Consider the following 23,933-nt stretch of genomic DNA (forward strand, 5'->3'; position numbering starts at 1 on the left):
GTGCGCACAAGAGTATTTCTTGTGCGAAACATATATCACGTCGTCAAAAAGCAAACAAAAGCCAAAGGAAAGGGCGCTGCTGCTGACACACAACGCCAATCCATACAACCATTCATCCACCCCCAACACCGCAGCAAAGGACACACGCACACACACACACGCCATCCACCTACGCATCGTCTCTCATATCGTCGATCCCAACAACAAGAGAGTCATCAACAACACCCAACGCACAAGCACGCACGCAACCGCACGCAACCGCACGCACAACAGCAGCAATGCCGGTGCACGGGTCCATGGCCTTTGTTTCGGTCAACCCGAAAAAGGCGCAGCATGTTTCCTTTGTGGAACCGCTGGCCAAGTTTGTGTCTCGCGAGTACCAGCAAGACCCAGCCACCCTCAAGGAGCCCGTGAAGGAGCTCTCGGAGCTGCGCGACTCTTGCATCGTCAAGGCCCCCGAGAAGCACGACTCCGGCCTCAAGGCCGTCATGAAGTGCGTGTCCTTGTCCTTTGATGTCGACGTTCCTGTTGTGGGTGTGCTCGTGATGGCAATGGGATGATGGCGTTCCAATGTATGTCGAGCACTTGCATGGTTCTTGCACCTCCCACTCACTCAATCACGCACACATACATGCACACACACACCACACACACACACACACACACACACACACACACACCACACTCACTCAATCACGCACGATGACAGATACTATGGCCGGCTGACTGCGCTGACACGCCGCTTCCCATTCAAGACGTCGGAACCGTGGGATGGCATCCTGCCGTCGCCCATTGTCCTGAAGTTCTCGTGGGAGGACAGCCAGGCTTCCAGCGTCTTTGGCGGCAAGAAAATCGTCGGTGAGTCGAGAACGGGCCGCTGGGCTTGTTGTTGGCTGCGATGGCCGCCTCGGTCCCTCTTGCTTTGATTGGAGCACTGCTTGGCCCTATCTTCTCTTGACGGGTTGCATTCTTCCCCACATTCCCTCTCTCGCCTCTCACGGCCACATCACCTCTTTGTATTTTCTGTTTTGCTGTTCCAGCTCTCGAGGACATCAACTTTGAGATGATCAACGTGCTGTACAACATGGGCGCCGTGCACAGCCAGATTGGCGCCATGGCGAACATCAGCTCCGACGCGGGTCTCAAGCATGCCTCCGTCAACTTCCAGGTATCACCTCTTCGTAGGTGTATATTGGTGTGCGTGTGCATGCGTGTGTGTGCGTGCGCGTGCGTGTGTGTGTGTGTGCGTGTGTGTGCGTGTGTGTGCGTGTGCGTGTGTGCGCGTGTGTGGGCGTGTGTGCGCATGTGTGTGTGCGTGTGTGTGCGTGTGTGTGCGTGTGTGTGCGTGTGTGTGCGTGTGCGATGTGAGCCCAGAAGCTTGGCCATGAGCCTTGGTGTGCCTTCATGTGTCGCGTACCATTTCACCTGCACGTGTACTCCGCCACGATGACTGTGCCCGGATGCTCGCTCACTTGGCCGCTTGTCGTTCCCGTTGCGGTTGTGTACTCCCTTTTTCACCTCCATTACCGTTGCACAGAGCGCCGCTGTGTGCTTCAAGAACGTGGCTGCGCAAGTGCACAAGTACTACACCAAACCTCCATCCTCGGACCTCCAGCCCATGTTCCTCAACGCCCTCTCCTTCCTCATGCTGGTGCGCGTGCTTGTGTGTGTGCTTGTGTGTGTGCTTGTGTGCGTGTGCTTGTGTGTGTGTGTGTGAATGTGTGCTTGTGTGTGTGTGTGTGTGTGTGTGTGTGTGTGTGTGTGTGAATGTGTGAATGTGTGTGCTTGTGAGTGCATGTGAGGGTATGTCTGCTTTGCCCCGGCTCTCTGCTTTGCTCATTTTGCTCTGACCATTTCTCATCTGCTCGAACACAATCCCGCTGCTGTTCCCATCACCGTCACCATCACTGCAGGCCCAGAGCCAGGAGATGTACTGGCGCAAGTGTGTCGTTGGTGAGTGTTGCCTGTTCGCGTGGTCCAAATCAATGTCTCATTGCTCGTAGCCACCTCCAACCTCACACACACACGCACATTCACACACACACACACACCACAGTCACACACAGACACAATCACACGCAATATCACACACATTCACACATACACATTCACACACACCCTACAGTGACACACACACAGTCACACGCCATCACACACACACACACACACATCAACCCATCCAGCAAGTTATGCGCTGTTCCTCCACTGCTTCTTACATGGCATCTTGCCTACCTGCTGTTCGCCACCACTCCCCCACCCTAACTTCCACCCTCAAACCAGAGCGCAAGAGCAACGGCACGATTGCCAAGCTTGCCAAGCAGACCTCGAGCTTCTATGCGGATGCGTACCGCAACCTCGTGGCCAGCGGCGTCGCTGACAAGACCTGGCTCGCCGCCACGCAGGCAAAAACCGCCTACTACGAGGCAGACGCCCAGTACAGAATCGGTAGGCTGTGCGTGTGTGTAAGTGTGTATGTGTGTGTGCAGCGCGATTTGTGTGCTGGTGTGTGTATGTGTGATTGCGTGTGTGTCTGTGTGTGAGTGTGTTGTTGTGTGCTGAAGGGTTCATTGCATTTTGTACCTTTGTGCCTGTGTGCGTGTTGTGTATTGGTGCAGCGATGCTCGACTGCCAGCCCATCTACCGCTCACACTCCCAACTCCACCCCCCTCCACCCCCAAATACCCCATTGATCCCTAACGCCGCGCAGCGATGGCGGACAAGGCTGAGGAGGAGATGGGCAGTGCCATTGCGCGTCTGCGCATTGCAGAGGCGAAGCTTGCCGAGGCCGCGCACCAGGCCGCAGGCACCGACTTCAACACCAGCGTGAGCAGCTCGTGTTTCCTGCCTCGTGTGGTGTGGTGTAATGTGGAGTGCGTGTGTTGTGTGTGATGAGATGTGGGTTGTGCGTGCATGTACTGGGTATCATCGTTGAGATGTGCATGTATGTACGGCTCACGTTTGTTGTTCCCCCTCCGAAAATGTTGGCACTGCAGCATCTGCAACAGACGGTGTCGTCGCTGATCAAAGAGTACGAGAAGGAGAACGGAATGATTTACATGAAGGTTGTCCCCGCCGCCTCTGCGTAAGTCACGCGCCACGGCGCTAACACCGCATGCACCAGGGAAAAGCAAGGGGGGGGGGTCAAGGGGGAAGGGAGTTATTGATAGTTAGACAAAGAGAGAATGAGAGAGAGAGAGAGACGAAAGGCGTGATGCACGCAATATCACACACACACACACACACCTCACGAACCTCACGAACCTCTCACTATCATCATCCCTCCCCCCTCTCACCCAATCCATACGCAGGCTGCCACCACTGGACCAGCACGCGACAGTGAGTGCGGACCGCGAGCTGCCGGACTTCACGGCCAAGGAGTACATGGGCGACGACCCGTTTGCCGCCATCATGCCCCTGGTGAGACCGCACGCTCGATCTCGTGTCGTTGGGAAGGGGGGGGGGGGAGCGGAGGGCTTGGGAGTATGTGCAGCCGTGTGCATGTGTGCCTTATCTAGTCTACTGTGCCCTCACGTTTTTGTGCTTTTTTTGTGTTCACGCACACATACTCACACGCTCACTCACTCACACACACGCACACTCACACACACACACACACACACACGCACACACGCACACACACACACACACACACACACACACACACACACACACACACACACACACACACGCACGCTCAAACTATACTTCCAGTCTGTGCACCAGGGTGCGCAGCGGTACGCGGAGAAGCGCGACGAGTTTATCCGGGAGCAGATTGAGGCCATCAACAAGAGCACCAACGAGTGCGTGGAAGGGCTCACGGAGATGCAGCTGCCGGGTGCACTGCAGGCCGTGCAGAACCCAACCGACATCCCGCAAGCTCTCGTGGCCCACTGCGAAGAGATTCGCGCAGCCGGTGGCACCGCCCCCTTGAACGACCTCATTGCAGTGAGTAGCGACACACACACACATGCAAACGTGTGTGTGTGTGTGTGTGTGTGTGTGTGTGTGTGTGTGTGTGTGTGTGTGTGTGGTTTGTGTGTGTGTGTGTGTGTGTGCGTGTGTGTGTGTGTGCGTGCGTGTGTGTGTGTGTGTGTGCGTGTGTGTGTGGGTGTACATGTTGCAACTGTGCGGCAGCCGCTCGCAGATACATACACCCCCCCACATTTACACACGTACACGTTATTTGCCCTCCTGCAACTGTCTCTTGCGTGCATGCGCGAATGTTTCCGCTGCAGGCGCTGCCTGAGAAGAGCAAGATGTGCCGTGAAATGCTTGACGAGACCCGCGAGCGCCTCGAGCAGGAGGAAAAGGCAGACACCGTACGTGTTCGCTGAACGTGCTCGTGCTTGTGGGCGTGGGCATGGTGTGTGTGGTGGTCGACGTTGTGCCTCCTGCGCGCATTGTGCTGACTTTTGTGACCCACTACTGCCCTCACCCCTTGTTTGTCCACCTCAACCTCCACCTCAACACACACACATACACACATACACACACACACACACACACACACAAACACACACTCTCTCTCCTCTCTCTCTTTCTCTCTCTCTTTCCCTCTCTCTTTCCCTCTCTCTGTCTGCACATATCACCATCACGACAGGAGCTGCGCCAGAAGTACGGGTCCCGCTGGTCCCGCGAGCCCTCCGCCAAACTGAGTCAGTCAAACACATCCACACAGACGCATTGTGCAAGGCTCTGTCAGGAGTGGGGAGGAGAAAGAACGTGGAGTGATCCAATTGCGGGGTCCCCAAAGTACTCCCCACCCCTACCACCCTCTTTTGTTCGCCTGCCATCTCACTTACTCATCCCTGCCATGTTCTCTCTCGCGTCCCCCCCTCCTTGCTTCATGTTGCGCTGCAGACGCAAACATGCGGAAGGAGATTGACAAGTACACGCGCATCATCGACAACGCCACACAGAGCGACCAGACAGTTGTCCACCGCTTTCACGAAATCGAACGTACGCCCGTGCAGCAACCATGGCACCTGTGCGTGCGTGTGTGCACATGTGCGACTTACTCTAGTCATTGTCTTATAAGCTTTATGCAAGGGATCCGTGTTGCCCCCCGCTCCTCTTTGTTTTCACGCTGAAGAACTCGCATTTCACACTCTGCATACCCTTCCCCCCTCTCTCGCTTCCCATCACCCCCTTTCCCCACTCTCTCTTGTCCACCACCACCACACGATAGCTGCGATCCAGTTTATGGCTGGTCCGATCGAGGAGGTGAAGGCTGCGCTGCCGACGTCCAGCGGCGATGCAAGCGGCCCCGCCGCCCCAATGGAGGAGCTCACACAGCTGCTCACCCGTCTGGACGAACTGCGCGACCTGCGCGACGCCATGTCCGCCAAATTCGAACAGCTCAAGGAAACGGACGATATCACGCATCTGCTGCTGGAAAAGGGCAGCTCGACCGACGAGGCGACGCTGTTTGACGAGCAGCTCAAGCACTACACCAACGCCGTGGAGGAGGCCCAGCAGCTGGTGCAGGAGACAACAGACGTGATGGCGCGCACACGCGAAGCAAACGACCGCTTCCGCGCATCAAAGTCCGCTGGCGGCGCAGAGCGTGAGGCCATGCTCAACGACCTTGCCGCCAAGTACGAGGCGTGGAAGACGCTCTCGCGCGACCTGCAGGAGGGGTCCAAGTTCTATGAGCAGCTCATTGGGCTGCTGTCCAAGCAGCAGGCCAAGTGCACCGACTTTTGCGTGGCGCGCGACTTTGAGAAGCAGGACCTGCAGAGCAGCATCACGCGTGACATTGCCTCTGTTCCCAGCGAGGACTACTCAACACCACCAGGGTCATCATCATCTGCTCCCACCGCCACCGCCACCTCCACGGCGACGCCGCAGCCGCAGCCGTCATCCTCGTACCCGTCTGTGCCACAGCCGCGCACGCAGCAGGCGCCACCACAGCCCGCATACGGGTACCAGCCGCCGCCGCAGCAGTACGTGCCGCCATCGGCCAACCAATCGTACCAGGGATACGCGTCTGCTCCCTCGTCGTCGTCGTCATCATCATACATGCCGCCATACCAGCAGCCCCCGCAGCAGCAGCATGGCGGGTACATGCAGCCGCCGCCACAGGGTGGGTACCAGCCGCCGTACGGCCAGCAGCCACAGATGCCACCCTACCAGGGCGCACCACCACCCATGCAGCAGCAGCAGCATCCTCCTTATGGCCAGCCACCACAGGCTGCATATGGGCAGCCGCCTTACAACCCGCAGGCTGGGCCGTACGGAAACACCAGCCAGTACGGTGCATACCCTGGCCACTACCGCTGAACGTGGTGCACTCATGTGAGGGCTTAAGCGGGGATTGGGAAGAAGAAGGGCGCGTTGTGGTGTGTGTGTGTATGTGTGTGTGAGTGAGAGAGAGTGTGTGTGTATGTGACATGTTATGGGGTTTGGAGAGATGAAGGAAGGCAGCATGTTTCTTTGTTTCTGTTACGTTTCATACATGTGTGGGTTTTGCGAATGCATATGTGTGCGAGGGCAAATGTGTGCGAGTCTCTCTGTGTCTCTCTGTTCGCGGTTGCCTTGATTGTTGTACGCTGTCTGATCCTCCTTCACGCGACTATGCTTGGCCAGAGGGACGCGCTGTACCTCTTCCTTGTTCCCGAGTTGTGTGTGTGTGTGTGTGTGTGTGTGTGTGTGTGTGTGTGTGTGTGTGTGTGTGTGCACATTGGCGATTCAACCCAAAGCAGGGGCGTTATTGAATTCCACGTCATTTTCTTGCAGCCATAAACAAAGAGACAAGAGGCAGCGACGATGAGTAACACTCCAGAACACATGGGGGAAAGAACCAACATGACACAAGTACAGAACCGCACGAGTCGACAACAACATGCACACAAAACAGTGCCAAGGAACGCAGCTTACATAGCAGTGGCGCAACGAATATGCAATCAGGCAAACAAGTCAGAAAAAGAAAAATCAGTGCAAGTAGGGTTGGGGGAGAACGAGCGGACGCGTGGTGAACTAGTGTGACTTTGAGGGCTCGAGTGAAGGACACAAACACATGTGGTCAGCGTGTCAATACTGAGGGATGACGTGGGGGGGGGGGATAACAACACGTGCTGGGCGGTGCCAAGAGTAGCAAAGAACGAATCAAGCAGAGATCCTCACAGCATGGTCGACGAGTGAGGGAAGGCCGTTCAAGCCATGCATGACGCATCAAGCTGTGGATCGAACGTTTGGGTGCGCCCTTTGCATCTCATGCAAGTGGTCTTCATATTGACGCAGCGTAGACCGAAGACGCTCTAAATTCTGCGACGCTTGCGCCGTTCTGCACATGTACAGAGTGCGCATTGTGTGTGTGTATGTGTGTGTGTATGTTTGCGTTGGGTGAGGCGCCAAACCGAGTGAGTAATATGTTCTGTGCGTGCGTGCGGGTTTGCAGGAAGCAGCAACATATCATCACATCACATCACAGCACACCAATGTGCACTTGCGCTGCTACTGACTCAGTTGACGCGGTTTTGCCTGCAACGGTTGTGATTCGATGCTCTTCTGCTGCGATGTGATCCGTCAACTCCTCAATCTGCTCGCGAATCTCCTGCACACATGCAAGCGATGTGCGGCGAGTGCGTGCGTGTGTGTGTGTGCGTGTGTGTGCGCGAGTGTGCGAGTGAGTGTGTGTGTGTGCGCGCGAGCGAGTGTGTGCGTGTGTGTGCGTGTGTGCGCGCGGTGGAACGGCGTAGGAGGAGTGTTGCAGCAGAGGTGAGGAGGAGAAGTGGGTGGTAGATTGAAACGCAAGCACAAGTTGGGATGGAATGATTGAATGACAACAACGTTGACAAAGAAGCGGACATACATACATACATACACACACACAGACACACACAAACACGCATTCACACACACATACACACACAACACACACAACACAACACACGCACCTCTTCTGATGCTGCTGGGTTGATTCGTTCAGCAGGGGTGATGCTGAGTAGCGATGCGGCCAAGCTATCGCGACACAGCGCACACGACGCCCGAACAAGTACAGAGCAGTCAGATAAGACGCATCGATACAAGAAGCAACAACAGCAGTCACAACGGATCAATCGACGATAAGCAAACACTGGTTGTGCATCACACAGACACACACAGACACAGAGAACGACATGCACAGATACACACACACACACACGCACACACGTACACATACACGTACCTGCCACTGGAGCGCGTGCGAGCACCGAACATGGAATTTCTCCACAGCGCGGCGTCTGCGCTCTTCGTCAGACGGGACTGTGTCTCGGCATCGCTCCCTTCAAATGCATCATCATCGTCGTCATCGTCGTCGTCATCGGTTGTCAGCAGATTCTGTACGAGGTGGTGTGGAGGTGATGATGCATCATGACATGACGCTCACTGTGAGCACGTCGTGGCCCCATGAGTTCTCCCTCATCAGCACAACAATTCGCACCACAGCCATCTCATCGACGCGCACGCCGCCGCTTCCCTTTGAACTTTGAGTTAACACCCCCGCCCCCTTCCCCCTTCCACGCCCCCAATTCCCACATTTCGCCCCTGCGCACCTCGCGAGAAGCAGACGAGTCCTTGCCAGCCTCCCACGCGCCCACCAGCTGTGCGATGTTCGACTTCCTGCGCTGCGCTTGCCGTGGCGCACGGGCACTGCCGCTACCGCTGCTGTCAGGCGTCAACTGCCGCCGCTCCTGTCGTCGTCGTCGTTCTTCCTCGTGTTGCTCGCGACGCGCACGCCCGCGCTCAGCAACAGCACGCATCACCTGCAGGGCGAACGGGTGCATATTGTTGAACTTGCGTGAAAATCGAGCATTGCACGCGCGTTTGTGTGCAAACGCACATATGTGTTGGCAATACGTGTGCAAGTCGATACCCACACGCACACTCACAGACGCAGACAGACACATACATACAGACAGACAGACACACAGACACACAGACAGACACACACACAGACAGACAGACACAGACACACGCGCACAGACATATATCCGCACACAGTCATACAAAAAGCTACAATGTTTCTCACTAGCACACATGATGAGCGGCGCAAGCACTACACCTGCTTGTCGACGTCAGAACGCAAGAACTCGACATACGCATGCCCCTCATCAGTTTCATCTTCCGGCAGCGGGCAGGGAAACACGAGCGACGTGCCGTCCACGGCAAGCGGGTTCTTGCGATAGAAGTCCACCAGCTTTGGAATGGTCTTGAAGTTGCCGTCGCGGCCGAAGATGCTGAAATTGCCCTTTGCCGGGATGATGATGAAGTGCTTTGGCCCATCAGGGGTGCTGGGTTGGGCGCGGGGTGGGGATACGTGTGTGTGTGTTGTGTTGTGTTGTGTTGTGTGTCAGTTGTGGGTTGTGTGAGTTGTGTGTTGCGCGGTGTGGTGCAACGATGAAGTGAGTTTGCTGATGGGGGTTGGTTTGCCTTGGTGGCACTGCAAGCGCCCTCGACATTTGCACTGTAAACATCACCACACACGCACACGCACGCACGCACACATGCGATGACAGGGATGCGACTATTTCTCTACAACAGGCATGCGCAACGTACTTGAGGGAGAGTGTGATGCCTTTTCTCCTGCTGCTGAGACGCAAGAGGAACGTGCCCGGATTCGTGCTGGCCAGACGTTGCACAGCTTCCCCGCGCGAAATGTCGCCGTGGTACCACCTGGCACGGAACACGACCAAAACGTGAGGGAGGGCGGTTGGTGTGAGGATATGCGAATAGGTACGTGCGTTTCGAGTGATGCGCAGAGGATGCCATGGGAGCGGCTTGGTGAGCGAATCAAAGGTAGGCGTGTGTTGTGCTGATTGTGTGCATAGGCGTGCGTGTGCGTGTCGTGAGCAGTGTGGCTGACATGCAGCCCAAAGGAAAGAGACGCACGGTTGTTTGATTAAAGTTTTGTCCTTTGCCAGTCGCTCAAACAGGCCAGCGTTCCCCTAACGTGACGGCCGACCAAACGTGAGGTGGTGAACCATCGGCGACAGCACAACATCAGTGAGTGTTGCCAGGAATAATGAGACAGACAGGTCACATGTTGTTCACACACACACACACACAGACACACAAACAGAGACACAGACACAGGCACAGACACAGACACACAGGCACACACAGACACACACAGACACACCCAAGAGCGCACACATGCACACAATACCAGGGCCTTCTCCTTGTGTTCGAGATCGCTGAGCGACAGGTGGCGCGAGGGTGCACGCTGCTTCTTCTTCTTCGACTTTTCAGCAGACTTTGGCTTATCCTCACCAACAGACGAGTGCCGTTTTGGAACAGCGAGTGGGCTGTTGGGCGCAATCACCGCAGATGTGGCTGCCCGCCGCACCGTCCGACGCCTGTTCACACGTGCGTGTGTGTTGGTGTTCCGGTTCGTGTGTGCGTGTGTGCGTGTGTTGTTGTGTGTTTGTGTGCGTGTGTTAGCAGCAAGGAATGGAGCCAGAGATTCACCGAGTACTTCTTCACCACAAGTACGCAGCACTCCAGAGCTCCGGACATGCAAGCAAGAGGCGTGCGAACATACGGGCGCTGTGCTGCGGGCGAGGGTGGAGATGCCTTTGGCAGTAGCGAGACAATGGCCGGCTGCAGATGATGGCGAGGAAGACCAAACGTGTTTTCAATGAGCGTGCGAAAAAGGAGCGAGTGGTTGTAGGAAGGGCGCAAGTGATCAAGGACACAAGTATCAGCAAGTACAGACACAGGCACAGACACACACAAGTGTACACACACACAGGCACACAGGTGTATATATACACACACACATAGAACAGACAGACAGACAGACAGACAGACACACACACAAATCAACGCACGGACGCACGTTCTTGATGCCGTCTGTGATGGCGGCGACGTGCCACCCGCCCTGGCTGACGGTGCGCATCTGCAGCAGCCAGCGCTCGAGATCGGGGAAAGTGGCGCGAAAGTCGCGGGCATATGCGGGCTCTGTTGTGCGGCGATGGGCGTCGAAGCGCCGGTGCTCCAGACAAGGAAGTTGCACACGCTGCATGCATCGTTGAGAGGGAACGTGTCGGGGAGACGCAGGCAGGTTGGTGTTGGAGAGCAGGGGAGCATGCGAACGCGTGGGAACGTGGGTGAGTGAGTGAGTGAGTGAGTGAGTGAATGAGTGAGTGCTTGCTAGCATGTGGGTGAGAGCGGGTGAGAGGTTGCAGTGCAGGGTGTGGCTGTTGGCTTCACCTCGGCAGCGTAATCGAGCTCGTATAGCTGTCGTGCGCAATTCTCTCTTGCGTCTGCACCCCAGGAATACACCGACGCCTCCGCCTCCCGCACCAGCTCCAGCGCCTCGGCCGCTTTCTGCGGCGTGACATATATGTGTATGGCAGTATGGCAGTGAGTGGATGGTGGTGGCAGTGCGCATGGGCTGTCATAGGGCAGTGTCGGAGGCAAGTGAACAGCAGGCGATGAACGCACTTGTGATAAGGGCTTGTTCTGCCTCGGTTCCTATCCAGCACACATGAACGAGAGAACTTGGGTGAGCCGGGGGTGAAACAACACGCACACGCACACGCACACGCCCACACACACACACACACACACACACACACACACACACACACGCCCACACACACACACACACGCCCACACACACACACACACACACACACACACGCCCACAAACACACACACACACACACACACACGCCCACATCTTCCAATGTGCGACGCTGCGATTGCGATTGCATTGAATGACGTGTTGTCTCACGCGTACCGTTGGTGGTTTGGAAGCGTCCTTGGACTGTGCACTGACGATGCCAGTGTCGTCCTCGTCATCCAGTAGATCGCCGAAGCCGAGGATGCCTCCATCCTCATCCAGGTCCACAAACTCGTAGCCCTGTGGGCGATCCGCCATGCCATCATTGGAACGCACAACCAGGATGCAGTGACAGTGATGTGAGCGTGAATAAAAGGATTGGGCAGCGATTGGATCACAAGCATGTGAGTTGGCACGATGCCGCGAGTGGGGGGAGGGGGCACGCGACTGTCCTCTCCTCCACATCCTTGCACACCACATGTACGACTGCGACTTGCAGTGCACATGTGCGGGTGTTCCTGAGACGCTGACTACAACCCATGCATCCCTTGAAGACATCCCTCCGCCACGCTTACACTCATGTTGAGTGGTAGTGGACGGTGGCTTGCTTCTTTGCTTCTTTGCTGCTTCTTTGCTTGCTTGTTGGTGGGGTTGCTTGGCCACGCCTTCCCTCTCACCCCTCGTCGTGCGTCCACAGCACCTCCACCAATGCACGTTGTCAGTCAGAGCGTGTGTGTGTGCGTGCGAGGGTGTGGCAGTGGTGGTGCGTGGTGTTGTGGGTTGCGTATGCTGAAGACGACAAAGGGGGAAAAACAACACAACAAACAGCAGATCGCGAGCTCGACAACAAGGTTTTTGTTTGTGTTTTGTGGTGTGTTCAGTGGCAGGACCCCTCTGCTGACTGATGTTGTGTGACACCTGACGCAGCGACACGCTCACACCCGAACAGAGCAAGCACAGAAGAGGAAGCAGAGCGAGCAGGTGGCGGCCGGGAAGCGAGCGGGGATGCCTGTGACCGTCACACGGACGGCGTTTGGGACGCTGAGCAGCACAGGGGAGCAAGTGGACAAGTTCACCCTCAGCAATGGCAGTGAGTTTGGTGTGTGGTGTGTGTGTGGTTGTGGTTGTGTGTGTGTGTGTGTGTGTGTGTGTGTGTGTGTGTGTGTGTGTGTGTGTGTGTGTGTGTGCCCATGTGTCGCGTTTGTCTGTGCGTGGGTGTGTGCGTGTGTGTGTGTGTGTGTGTGTGCGTGTGTCGTGTTTGCCCACATGTATCGTGTTTGTCCATTCTTCCAACATGTTGTTATCATGTCTGTGTCTGTGCACTTGCAATGCGCCTTGCTGAGCTCACTCCGCTTGCCTTGCGCTCCCTATGCACACGCCGCTGGAAGGCATGGAGGTGGACATCCTCACATATGGCGCCGTGAGTTCAAAGTGCGCAATCACCAAATCCCTCCAATCAATCGCCACAGTGGAATGCAGCACACTCACATCACATCACATCACATCACATCAACGGTCTTGTGTTGCTTGGTGCGGCAGATCATAGCCGCACTGTGTGTTCCAGATAGTGCGGGTACGGTTGCCGACGTGGCATTGGGCTTCGATACGCTGCAGGACTGGGAGGAGAAGAACGTGCCGTACATGGGTGCCGTCATCGGCCGTGTTGCCAACCGCATCGCTGGCGTAAGTTCTTGTACATGCGCGTGAATGCGAGCTCGCCTATGTGCCTGTGTATAAATAAGCGCGTGCCTGCGCATCTGCGATTGCAATTGCGCGCGTTTCTACGAAGCTACATGTAGATGAGTGCGTGTGTACGTGTCCGTGCATCCCACGCCTTGCTCATCCTTGTCCTTGCGCGCACGCCCCACCTTGACTGGCTCTCCAAGGGTACGTTTGACCTGGACGGACAAACGTACACGCTGGCAAAGAACAACGGCGATAACCACTTACATGGCGGTCTCAAAGGCTTTGACAAGGTCAGCAGCCAGTGGAAGCTTTTATGATGACGAAGCATGCACTTCCATTACGCTGGCTTGACCACCTTGGCTTGTTCGAATGTTGTTGGTTTGATGTTGTGATACCCTCAAACCTCTTCATCCACAAGACTATGATCACCTGCTTGTTTTTGGTCAGTGCTTGCACTCTCTTGCACCCACTCCTCAGGCATGCGCGCTTACCACCACCACCACCACCACCACCACCACCACCACCACCACCACCACCACCACCACCACCACCACCACCACCCTGCGTCGTGCGTTTGCGTGTGTGCTTGTGCTGGTGAATGAACTGGCAGCGTGTGTGGACGGCGACAACCGAGCCCGCGGGTGTTCGCTTGCAGTACACGTCGCCCGATGGCGAAGAAGGGTATCCCGGCGAGGTCACCGTGACGGTAACATACACACTCGAGGACGCGGCCAACACGATGCGAATCGCATACGAGGCGACGACCACCAAGGCCACACCCCTCAACCTCACGAACCACACATACTTCAACCTCCGCGGCGCGGTACGTCAGCGCAGTTGCAGTCGCGTGCATGCGTGTGCGTGTGTGTGCGTGTGTATGTTTGCATGTGTGCGTGTGCATGCATGCATGCACGTGTGTGTAGGTGTGTACGTAAACACTTGATAATCACAACAGCAGTTGAACTCTCATGCTTGTCCTTCTGTGCCAACGTTCCCCACATGTGCTGTGACGATTGCAGGGCGAAGGGGACGTGCTTGAGCATCGACTGCAGATGAACGCACAGCACTACACGCCAGCCCGCCCGGACCTGATACCGACGGGCGATATCGCTCCTGTCAAGGTTGCATTGGACGTTTGCACATGTGTTTGCATTTCTGTGTTTGCATGTGTGTATGTGTGTGCTTGTGTGTGTGGGTGTGTTTGCATGTGTATTCGATGAACTTGTCCCAGAACCCTTCCCCAAAGCACACAACCACGTTACACTCTGATCACAGCATCATCATCATCAATCATCATCATCATCATCAGCATCATCATCATCATCATCACTGCCACTGTTCCTGTCTGCAGGGCACACCGTTTGACTTTGTGGAAGCGAAGGAGATTGGTGCCGATAATGGCGACGTGTCCAACGGGTACGACAACAACTTCATGCTGGATCGCAGCGCCTGCAGCAGCAGCGACGAACCCGCACGCGCAGCCAGGTGTGTACACGTGTGCACGTGCACGTCTGTGCCCCTGAGTGAGTGAGTGAGTGAGTGAGTGAGTGAGTGAGTGAGTGAGTGAGTGAGTGAGTGAGTGAGTGAGTGAGTGAGTGAGTGAGTGAGTGAGTGAGTGAGTGAGTGTGTGTGTGTGTGAGTGAGTGGGTGAGTGAGTGTGTGTGTGTATGTGTGTGTGTGTAAGTGAGTGAGTGGTGGTTGGTGGCTTTACGCACGGTGACACAGCGCGGGCTTGCTTGCATGAATTTGTCTGGCTTTGTTCTCCAGGGTGACTGAACCACGTAGCGGCCGTGTCTTGACAGTCGAGACCACAGGCGAGTTCTTGTGCGCGTGCGCGTGCGTGTGCGTATGTGTATATTTTATATATATATATATATATATATATATATATATATATGTATATATATATGTGTGTGTGTGTGTGTGCACATGTGCAGTGTTCGAGTCTGTGTGAGGTTGGCTTGGGATCTGTAATCAAACTCGATTGCGGAGGCAAACTGATTTACTTGTGTTTTCGTCTTCCTCGTCCACCGACGCTCACCTGCTTGTCTCATTCTGACCTCCGCTCCACTGTCTTGCAAACAGAGCCGGCGTGCCAACTGTATGTGGGTGGATTCCTGGACGGGCTCGCGGGCAAGGGCAACAAGGTCTGTTAGCAGTGCATCACGTGGTTCCCCACTGCCCAACCACACAAACACACACACACACACACTTGTTTGCAAGTAAGCATGCCCCTCTGTTCATCCCTGCCCCGTGCTCGCTTCACATGCATCTCATCCTCACCCCCACTCTCCTCACGCACGATCATAATGCCAGTCGTACGACCAATACCACGGGTTTTGCCTGGAGACGCAGCACCCACCAGATGCCGTCCACCACGCGGCGTTTCCGTCCATCATCCTCCAGCCAGGACACACGCGCACATCAACCACCATCTTCGCCTTCACAACCGCCGCCCCAGCCACAGCTGCATCTGTGTGATGTCATGTGACAAGTTTTCGTGTGAGTGCCGCGCAATTCACATCCGTCTCGCTCATCTCTGTTATTTTCTTGCGGTTTCTGCTGTTGGTGCTGGTGGTATGAGTGTCGTTTACTACTGTCTGTGTGCTTTGTACAGCGTCGTGTTACCATCGCATACATTTTCCACAAGTATGTGAGTGAGTGTGAGTGAGTGCGTGTGAGTGTGTGAGCGTGTGTGTGTGTGCGTGTGTGATTGCTATGGCCGTATTGGTGGTGGTTTTTCTTCGTGACTGAGGGACTCGACCAACTGCTTCGTTTCTTGCGTCAGAGCGTGGTTGGCGCCTGCCACGTTGTGTGTGGTGCGTGCGTGTGTGTGTGTGTGTGGTGCGTGTGCATGTACGTGTGAGAGTGAGTATGTGTGCGACAGCAAGTGGGCAAATAAGGTACAGGCACAGGCACAGGCACACAGACGCACATGCACACACACACACACACATGTCTCCAATCCCCCTGCTGGACCTTTTGCGTGGCGGAGCGCCTCATGTCGTTCTTGGAAGCAGGCGAGGGCGCTGTCGTTGTCACCCTGAATAGCAGGAACATGCCGCACACGTTAGACCGTATTGACGGAGAGAAGTTTACACACACACACACACACACACACACACACACACACACACACACACAGAGCACAGCTGTCCAGCCATTGTCCTGCAGCACACACCACGGCGAGGTAGAGACTGCCGAGAAAGTGGCAGACGTTTGCGGTGCGCAGTGAGAACTGTCCAAACTTGGCCATCACACGCTCCTTCACGTCCGAGAGCAAATCAATGGCCTCTTGTCGCCGATTCTGCCGCACCAGCACACGCGCACGACTTTCCTGTTGGGGAAAGTGGGCATGTGTGGGTTTGGGAGGGGTGGGGGTGTTGGTTCGTGGTTTCGAACGGGGAAGAGTGCAAAGTAGGCACGCACGCACAAGAGACAAGGAGTGGCGGTGTTGCGACAACCACACATGTGTACACAGACACAGACACACGCACAGGAGCAGTTGAACGAACCTGGATGGACAGAATTGTGTTTGTGTGTGCATCAAAGTCATGTGCAAGCACCTGCAACAAGCAGCCAATGCACACATGTGAAATAAAGAAGAGACGCGAAACAAAATGACAAATATGAGGGTACGTGAGGATGTGCAACGCTGTGAGTGAAGATGAGTGCAATGCTGTATGGGACCATTCAGCACATGCAATGCCATTCGACAATAACCACCACCACCAAGTAAGGCAGCAGCCGTCGGTGCCTTACGTCCAATGCCTTTGCAAAGAGCGTTTCGGCCTCAGCAAGGTTGTCCTGCGCAGCGTGCGCCTCAGCCAATCGAATCCAGCACTGCACCTTCGCGTCAACCGGCTGCTTGCTCTGGCAGAAGGGAGACAGATGCACGGAAATGTATGAGCATGTGGGAGAGTGTGAGTGCGTGTGTGAGCGCCTGCGCGAATACGTGGTTGTACACATCCGTTTTCTCTCCATGGGCTCGAGCGCAGATCACAGGGCGTGCAAAGCAATGTGTGTTTCCAGGAACACACACACACACACACGCACACACATGCATAAGTCTGCAATGCTCACCTCCTCGGCGATGTCGCAGGCGTGCTGAAGGAAGGCGACTTGCTTCGATGCTGCGGCAGTGTTCTCAGCTATATCGTGGCAACCATACGTTGTGTATGCGTGTCAGCGAGAACAGAACCATGAGAAAAGTGTTCAACGCACACACACACACACACACACACACACACACACAGCCAAAGAATGCATATGCACACACACACACGTCACGCACACACACGTACACACACACGTCACGCACACACACGTACACACACACGTACACACACACACACACGTCACGCACACACACGTACACACACACGTACACACACACACACACACACGCACACACACACACACACGCACCTAGGGCGGTGTAAGCGAGGATGGCGAGCGGGGGATCAGAGGAAGCGACAGCGCGGGTGTCCAAGATGTGCTGCAGTTCAGACGCTTCCGTTTCTGCGTCCGCTGTCTTGTCCTGCTGCATCAGTGCACGGCAGAGATACACCCGTGCTCGCACTTCCTCGCGGTCCAGTGCTGCCGTTCCCTGATTATCCACGTCAGCTGTTTTGGCGGGCGCCTTTGCCGATGCGGCTCGCGATGACGAGGATAGCGACGAGGCTGACGCAGAGGCGGTGGACTTGGTACGCCCGGCTGCAGTTGGTGATTTAGCGCGTCGTGCTGCCTTGCCCTTCTTGCTCGCAGAAGGTCTGGCCGTTGCGTCCTTCTCCAGGCGATGCTTGGAGACGGCCTGGGTAAGATGAAGGCTTCGACGCAGCGCCTTGACGGCTTCTTCAGCCCTGTTGAGCTCCACGAGCGCCTGGCCCATCAGGCAGAGGGCGGATGCCGCCAGCGCTGCCAGCTGGTGGCGGTGGAGGTGGTGCTCTGCTCTGTGTTGCTTGAGGTGGGCGTGCATTGCCTTTGCCCGCTGTCCATGGTCCAGCGCCTGCTTGGGGTAGTTGAGGAGCTCAAAGTACGCGCGCCCCAAGGTGATGTGACCCTGGGCCACGGCGATGTGTTCTCGCCCATACACGAGCTTTGTCAGCGACAAGCGCGTGATCAGCGTGTGCACAGCGTGCCGAAAGTTCCTGCTTGCGACCAGCTCCGCATACGCCTGCTCGCAGGCGACCAGCTGCACGTGGGGTGGCCTCATGTCCACCAGTCGCCCGTCTCCGGCATTTGTGATGCCAACGGGAACACGCATGCCTTCCTCGTTTGCCGAGTCTGCATCGCTGCCGCTGCCGCAGTCTCCTGCGCCCACCACATGACTGCGCCCCAGCTGCTCCAATGCGTCCTGTCTCAGCGCAGCGTCTATCACATACGTGTGTGTGTGTGTGTGTGTGTGTGTGTGGGTGGGGTGGGGTGGGGATGGGGATGCACGAATGAGAGGTTTTGCGGATGCGTGCATTGGTAAATGTGTATGTACATGTATGTACATGTATGTGCATGTGTGTCATTTATGTGTGTGTGTGTGTGTGTGTGTGAGTAGGCGTTCAAGGGCACACTGTCAGCAGGCAGCAAGGACATAATCTGCCCACAGCCACGCATGCAGCACAAACTCACAAGCAGCGTCGCTGGAAGTCATGCCCATGACGCCGCCTTGCAAATCCTCCTTCTCGTCATCGCCAAGCACTGTGCTCACGGCATCGTCCTCCTCATCGTCATCATCCTCCACCACCACCTTCCGCCTTCTCCTCACCCCTCCTCCTCCTCCTCCTCCTCCTCCTCCTCCTCCTCTTTGCCTCGTCGCGTCCTTCCCGCGACCACCCCACCGCTGCATCATCATCGGCCTTGGTAACGGTTGCAAATTATGCTGTCGGAACGCCATATTCTTCGCCACCTGCTCGTTCGCACACAACAACCCACGTGTCCTCATCACCATCCATCACCATCAATCACCACCACCACCACCGCCCGTTCATTGCCCCCTGATACTTCACGACCACTAGCCCGCAACACACACACACGCACACACACATCAGTATTAGCCAAGATGGCGACGTTTGTGTGTTCGCTGGAGGACAAACCGCTCGGGAAGAAAGGGTACCTGCTGCACGCGGCGTGCTCGGGACCGCACATTGCAGTAGCAGGGACGTCTCCCAACATTGCCGTGCACAACGTGGAAACGCAGCAGCGCCTGGTGCTGAAAGGCCATGAGGCCGACGTGGTGGGGCTGAGCTTCGACCCAGCGTCACCAGCACACCTGTGGTCTGCCAGCCGCGACGGAACCGTCAAGTGCTGGGACATTGCAGAGAAGACATGCGTGCGCACCGTGACCGTTCCGGATGACAGCACCCCGTCAAGCTTTGCGCTGAGCTCGGATGGAGCGTGCTTCGCCGTCGGCTGCGAGTTGAACCACATGCGGGACGCGCCCGTGTACATCTTTGCCGGAGGCCTCCAGGGGCCCGACAGCCCGCTCGTGTCTCTCAAGAACTGCCACAGCGACGACGTTGTCTACATTGCGGCCTCAGATGCCACAGCGCAGAGTGGCAGTGGGGAGGCGCTGCACCGCTTCGCCACAGCATCCACGGATGGCCTGTGCAACGTCATTGATGCAGACGCGTGCCTTGAGTACGCACAGCGCCGCGGCGATGGCGTACAAGGAGGCGCACTGGAGAAGGGTGAGCAGGACCAGGCAGACGGGGACTTTGATGATGCCAGTGTCATTGTTGTCACCATCAATGCAGACCACTCTGTGAAGCGAACCGGGTTCTTCGGGCCGGCGCAGGAGTACGTGTACTGCATTACACACGACGAGACGCTGTCGTTCTGGCGCGTCCCAGACCGCAAGGCGAGCGACATGGACATTGATGACCAAGACGAGAACAACAGCGACGACGATGACGACAACGACCTTGTCTTCCAGCTTGATGAGCCGCGTGCCATCCTTGTGGCTGCGGGGCTACCCACCGATTATCTGATTGACTGCTTCTACGATGCTGCATCTGGGCGCTTGTTTCTTGCTTCCGGCAGCGACGACGGCCACGTCCACATCTCGCACATTGGACAGGTACATGCGCAGTAGTGTGTGCTTGTGTGTGTGTGTGTGTGTGCTTGCGTGTGTGTATAAGATGGTGTGCGTTGTGTGTGTGTGTGTGTGCGTGTGTGTATGTGATGGTGTGTGCGTTGTGTGTGTGTGTGTGTGCGTGATACATGCACGTCTGTGATGCTGGTAGTTCGCACCATGATCAACTGAACGTGTTGTGCTGGTCTGGCGCATGGGGCGGGTGGTCTCAGGGTCAACTGGTGCCGCTTTGTGCGCTGCCTCACGTCCACAAGGACCGCGTACGGAGCTTCAAGTGGATGCCCGAGGTGTGTGTGTGTGTGTGTGTGTGTGTGTGTGTGTGTGTGTGTGTGTGTGTGTGTGTGTGTGTTCGTGCTTGTGTGTGCGTGATTGTTCTAGGCTCGCGTGTATTGCTGCTGCGCTGTGGCCCTGTAGCGGTGCGCTGCTCTTGCAGGCGTCAACCCGGCCAGCACATGCTCACACCCCCCTTCCTCGTCATCTTGAATGCTTCAGGCTGGCGGAGCTCTTGCAACGACGGGGGAAGACGCAACCATGTGCATCTTCACATCGTGACGGCGTGCCCACCGCCACCATTGAGTTGATGTTGTGTCAATACAGGCGCGGGCGCGTGTGCACAGCAAGCATTGTGCATGTCATGTTGACTGATTGTGATGGATGATTGATGTGGGGAGGAGGGTTCTGTAATGCTTCAAAACGGGTGGTTTTGTTTGGTGGGTCAGTCAAGTGTGCATGCGCATGCATGCGTCCACACCACGCTAACAGTGGGGAACAAAGCAATTGCCATTTCCAGGAAGCAAGTAGAACCAATGAGAAGCGGAGGGTGAAGTTACAACTGAGCACTCAAAGCAACACGGACACAAGAAGGGGAATACAAAACGGGGGTTGTGGGGTTGTGATGACCACACTCACGCACACGCACATGCATCCAAGCCAACCAAACAACGAATGAGCGAGCACCACAACACGCAGATGGAGAAGTTCTCTGATCAACCGACACCAACAGCAGCAACAAACACACATACACACATGCGAACAACGACAGTTGGCACACGATAAGTCTGTGTAGAACACCCACACGGGCGCATGCAGAGATGTCTCGATTCCAAACAGATGTGATGAAAAAAAGAAGGGACAAGTGGTGTGTGTGTGGGTGTGGATGTATGTGCTCGCGAGGTGAGTGAAGAAGGGCAGCGGTGGTTAGGACTTGTAGTTCTGGGAGAGCCAGGTCAGGCCTTCTTGCAGCCCTGCGCCAGTCGTGGCCACACACGGTTGTACATACCTACACGCGTATGCACAGTGTTGTGAAGTGGGATGAGGCTGGAGTTGCGCTGAAAAGGAGAGGAAGAAGAAGAGGAGGAGGGGAGCAGATGGAGGGGCAGAGAGGGAGTTTCAAATACACACACACACACACACACACACACACACACAGACAGACAGACAGACAGACAGACAGACAGACGCACAGACGGACACAAATACACAATCAGACAGACAGACACACACACACACACACAGACAGGCAGACGCACAGACGGACACACATACACAATTAGACAGACAGACAGACAGACAGACAGACACACACACACACACACACACACAAGGCACACGCCACACGCACACCCACACATCCCCCTTCCAAAGCATGATGCACAAGGTGTCTCAACTGACCAGACTCGGTCGCGGAGGCGGTTGAGGCCGAGCTTCTCTGGAATCTCCTCGGGGGTGAGGGCGCCGTGAAGGTCCTGCTTGTTGGCAAAGATGAGAATGACGCAGTCAGACATCTCCTGGTCGTTCAGGATCTTGTGTAGCTCTCGTCTCGCTTCGTCAACACGCTCGCGGTCTGCGCAGTCGACGACGAAGATGAGGCCCTGGGTCCCCGTGTAGTAGTGCCGCCACAACGGCCTGATCTTGTCCTGGCCACCGACATCCTGGTAGCATGCCCACGGTCAAGCGTGCACGGCAAGTTAGCAGTGGCAAGGGAAAAATGGACGAGTTGGGGGAGAAAAGCAAAGAGGTAGAGAGAGGTAGAGAGAGGTAGAGAGAGGTAGAGAGAGGTGGCGGTAGAGGTAGAGAGGCGAGGGCAAAGGGAACGAGTTGACAGCAGCAGCCATGGTTAAACAACACCACACCACGATTGACACGATGCACGCCAGAGGCAGACATGCGGAGGTGTACAGCCATGCGCGCACAGTCACCCATGCACGCGCGCACAATCATACATACGCACCCAAACGTTGAATTTGACGTTCTTGTAGGAGACGGTTTCAACGTTGAAGCCGACCGTCGGGATGGTGGTCACAGACTGGCCGAGCTTGAGTTTGTACAGGATGGCTGTCGTTGTCAACCACACAGGTGCACAGAGAGAGAGAGAGAGAGAGGCACACAGACACAGGCACAGACACACACGACAAATGTCAGAGTTGCAGGCGAGTGTGAGCGTGCGCAGCAACAAAGTCCTCACAGCCACCTCGACGATACAATGCGCGCCCAGACGTGCAGCCAAGGGCTAGTCAAACAAGCCTGACTCACTTGTCTTTCCCGCCGCATCAAGGCCGAGCATCAAGATGCGCATTTCCTTGTTGCCAAACAGCTTGCGGAGTTTCGCGCCCATGGCTGAGATGACACACAAAACAATCATGGCCTGCGTGAGAGATGGAATGCACAATAATACGTGCACGCACGCACACACACACACACACACACACACACACACACACACACACACACACACACACACACACACACACACACACACACACACAGATCCGAGTTGCAATCGGAAGCGGTGGCATTGAGGTCTTTGCGTTTGCCCACACTTGTCTCGCAACCGCCCTGCTCTGTGGTCTCGCAACATGACACACATTGTGCCCTGTCCTCCAGACAAGCCCAAGCAGCACAAGCGCCAGCTTGCTCACCTGGTGTGTGTGTGTTGAGTCCTATCGAAGATGGAAGCTGGTGGAGGTGCTGTTCACACAGAAAATACCCCGGCACAACAGAAAGGGAGGCGAGAGGGCTATTTCGATGGCTGACTCGTTGGTTCGCTGGCCGATCAAGAAGAAGGAGGACAGGTGTCGGGCTGGTGGTGTTTGACACGATTGAGGATGGGTGGTGTGTCTGTGTGTGGGATGTGTCGCGTTGGCTGGTTTGCTTGCTTGCTTGCTTGTGGAAAAATCGTTTTTGGTGCGCAGCAGCAAACGCCCCCAAAAATACAATGCTGATTATTATTTAAAGATATATACAAATCATCGGTTACGATAACAATCAAATTATGCTGTGGTGGCCTGGTTTTGGTCGGTGTGTTGTGTTGTGTGTGTGTGTGTTTGTGTGTGTGTGTGTGTGTGTGTGTGTGTGTGTGTGTGTGTGTGTGTGTGTGTGTGTGTGTGTGTGTGTGTGTGTGTGTGTGTGTGTGTGAGTGTGTGAGAGCGCGACCCCCCCCATCGAACCCCCTACACCAGCCTTCGACACGCTTCATTCATCTCCGTCTAATTCTTTGTGTGGGCGCTTACTACTTGCAGTTTATGTGTGTGCTCCCCCTTCTTGTCCGCCACAAAGCGCATCTTTTGGGGATTCTACGCCAAACGCCGGACCAGCCTCCAGTTAAAACGC

The 23,933-nt window shown here is 55.8% G+C and overlaps 6 protein-coding genes across 6 annotated transcripts; 3 read left to right on the plus strand and 3 right to left on the minus strand.

Annotated features, from left to right (window-relative positions):
• The first annotated feature begins 44 nt into the window (after nt 1-44).
• Nucleotides 45-6,762, plus strand: PTSG_00583 (uncharacterized protein). The gene is made up of 14 exons (XM_004999071.1): nt 45-493; nt 710-858; nt 1,041-1,168; nt 1,538-1,651; nt 1,914-1,953; nt 2,281-2,445; nt 2,708-2,823; nt 2,994-3,082; nt 3,309-3,417; nt 3,712-3,945; nt 4,236-4,319; nt 4,601-4,655; nt 4,861-4,959; nt 5,189-6,762. Exons 1-14 carry the CDS (start codon nt 279-281, stop codon nt 6,280-6,282), a joined length of 2,691 nt encoding a protein of 896 aa, XP_004999128.1. The 5' UTR covers nt 45-278; the 3' UTR covers nt 6,283-6,762.
• A 16-nt stretch (nt 6,763-6,778) lies between these two features.
• Nucleotides 6,779-12,458, minus strand: PTSG_11613 (uncharacterized protein). The gene is made up of 15 exons (XM_004999072.1): nt 12,127-12,458; nt 11,729-11,851; nt 11,431-11,460; nt 11,197-11,313; nt 10,823-11,002; nt 10,526-10,584; nt 10,151-10,340; nt 9,874-9,929; nt 9,541-9,657; nt 9,047-9,275; nt 8,538-8,747; nt 8,171-8,322; nt 7,899-7,962; nt 7,464-7,555; nt 6,779-7,285 (listed from the first exon to the last, which is right to left on the minus strand). The coding sequence occupies exons 1-15, from the start codon at nt 12,130-12,132 to the stop codon at nt 7,174-7,176; spliced, it is 1,737 nt and encodes a 578-aa protein (XP_004999129.1). The 5' UTR covers nt 12,133-12,458; the 3' UTR covers nt 6,779-7,173.
• On the plus strand, nt 12,377-15,886 carry PTSG_00586 (aldose 1-epimerase). The gene is made up of 10 exons (XM_004999073.1): nt 12,377-12,641; nt 12,940-12,971; nt 13,091-13,234; nt 13,438-13,527; nt 13,848-14,060; nt 14,257-14,358; nt 14,589-14,722; nt 15,005-15,051; nt 15,323-15,384; nt 15,554-15,886. The coding sequence occupies exons 1-10, from the start codon at nt 12,557-12,559 to the stop codon at nt 15,716-15,718; spliced, it is 1,074 nt and encodes a 357-aa protein (XP_004999130.1). The 5' UTR covers nt 12,377-12,556; the 3' UTR covers nt 15,719-15,886.
• Nucleotides 15,810-18,998, minus strand: PTSG_00587 (uncharacterized protein). The gene is made up of 8 exons (XM_004999074.1): nt 18,863-18,998; nt 17,666-18,610; nt 17,321-17,388; nt 17,000-17,110; nt 16,753-16,803; nt 16,419-16,574; nt 16,217-16,280; nt 15,810-16,039 (listed from the first exon to the last, which is right to left on the minus strand). The coding sequence occupies exons 1-8, from the start codon at nt 18,888-18,890 to the stop codon at nt 15,954-15,956; spliced, it is 1,509 nt and encodes a 502-aa protein (XP_004999131.1). The 5' UTR covers nt 18,891-18,998; the 3' UTR covers nt 15,810-15,953.
• Nucleotides 18,999-19,138: 140 nt separating this feature from the next.
• On the plus strand, nt 19,139-21,141 carry PTSG_00588 (uncharacterized protein). Its single transcript, XM_004999075.1, has 3 exons — nt 19,139-20,309; nt 20,537-20,611; nt 20,817-21,141. The coding sequence occupies exons 1-3, from the start codon at nt 19,293-19,295 to the stop codon at nt 20,874-20,876; spliced, it is 1,152 nt and encodes a 383-aa protein (XP_004999132.1). The 5' UTR covers nt 19,139-19,292; the 3' UTR covers nt 20,877-21,141.
• PTSG_00589 (ADP-ribosylation factor 6) lies at nt 20,987-23,518 on the minus strand. The gene is made up of 5 exons (XM_004999076.1): nt 23,243-23,518; nt 22,857-22,940; nt 22,555-22,658; nt 21,996-22,255; nt 20,987-21,603 (listed from the first exon to the last, which is right to left on the minus strand). Exons 2-5 carry the CDS (start codon nt 22,936-22,938, stop codon nt 21,522-21,524), a joined length of 528 nt encoding a protein of 175 aa, XP_004999133.1. The 5' UTR covers nt 22,939-22,940; nt 23,243-23,518; the 3' UTR covers nt 20,987-21,521.
• Nucleotides 23,519-23,933: the final 415 nt, after the last annotated feature.

The sequence above is a fragment of the Salpingoeca rosetta genome (genome assembly GCF_000188695.1).
Source record: "Salpingoeca rosetta unplaced genomic scaffold supercont1.1, whole genome shotgun sequence".
Lineage (NCBI taxonomy): Eukaryota > Choanoflagellata > Craspedida > Salpingoecidae > Salpingoeca > Salpingoeca rosetta.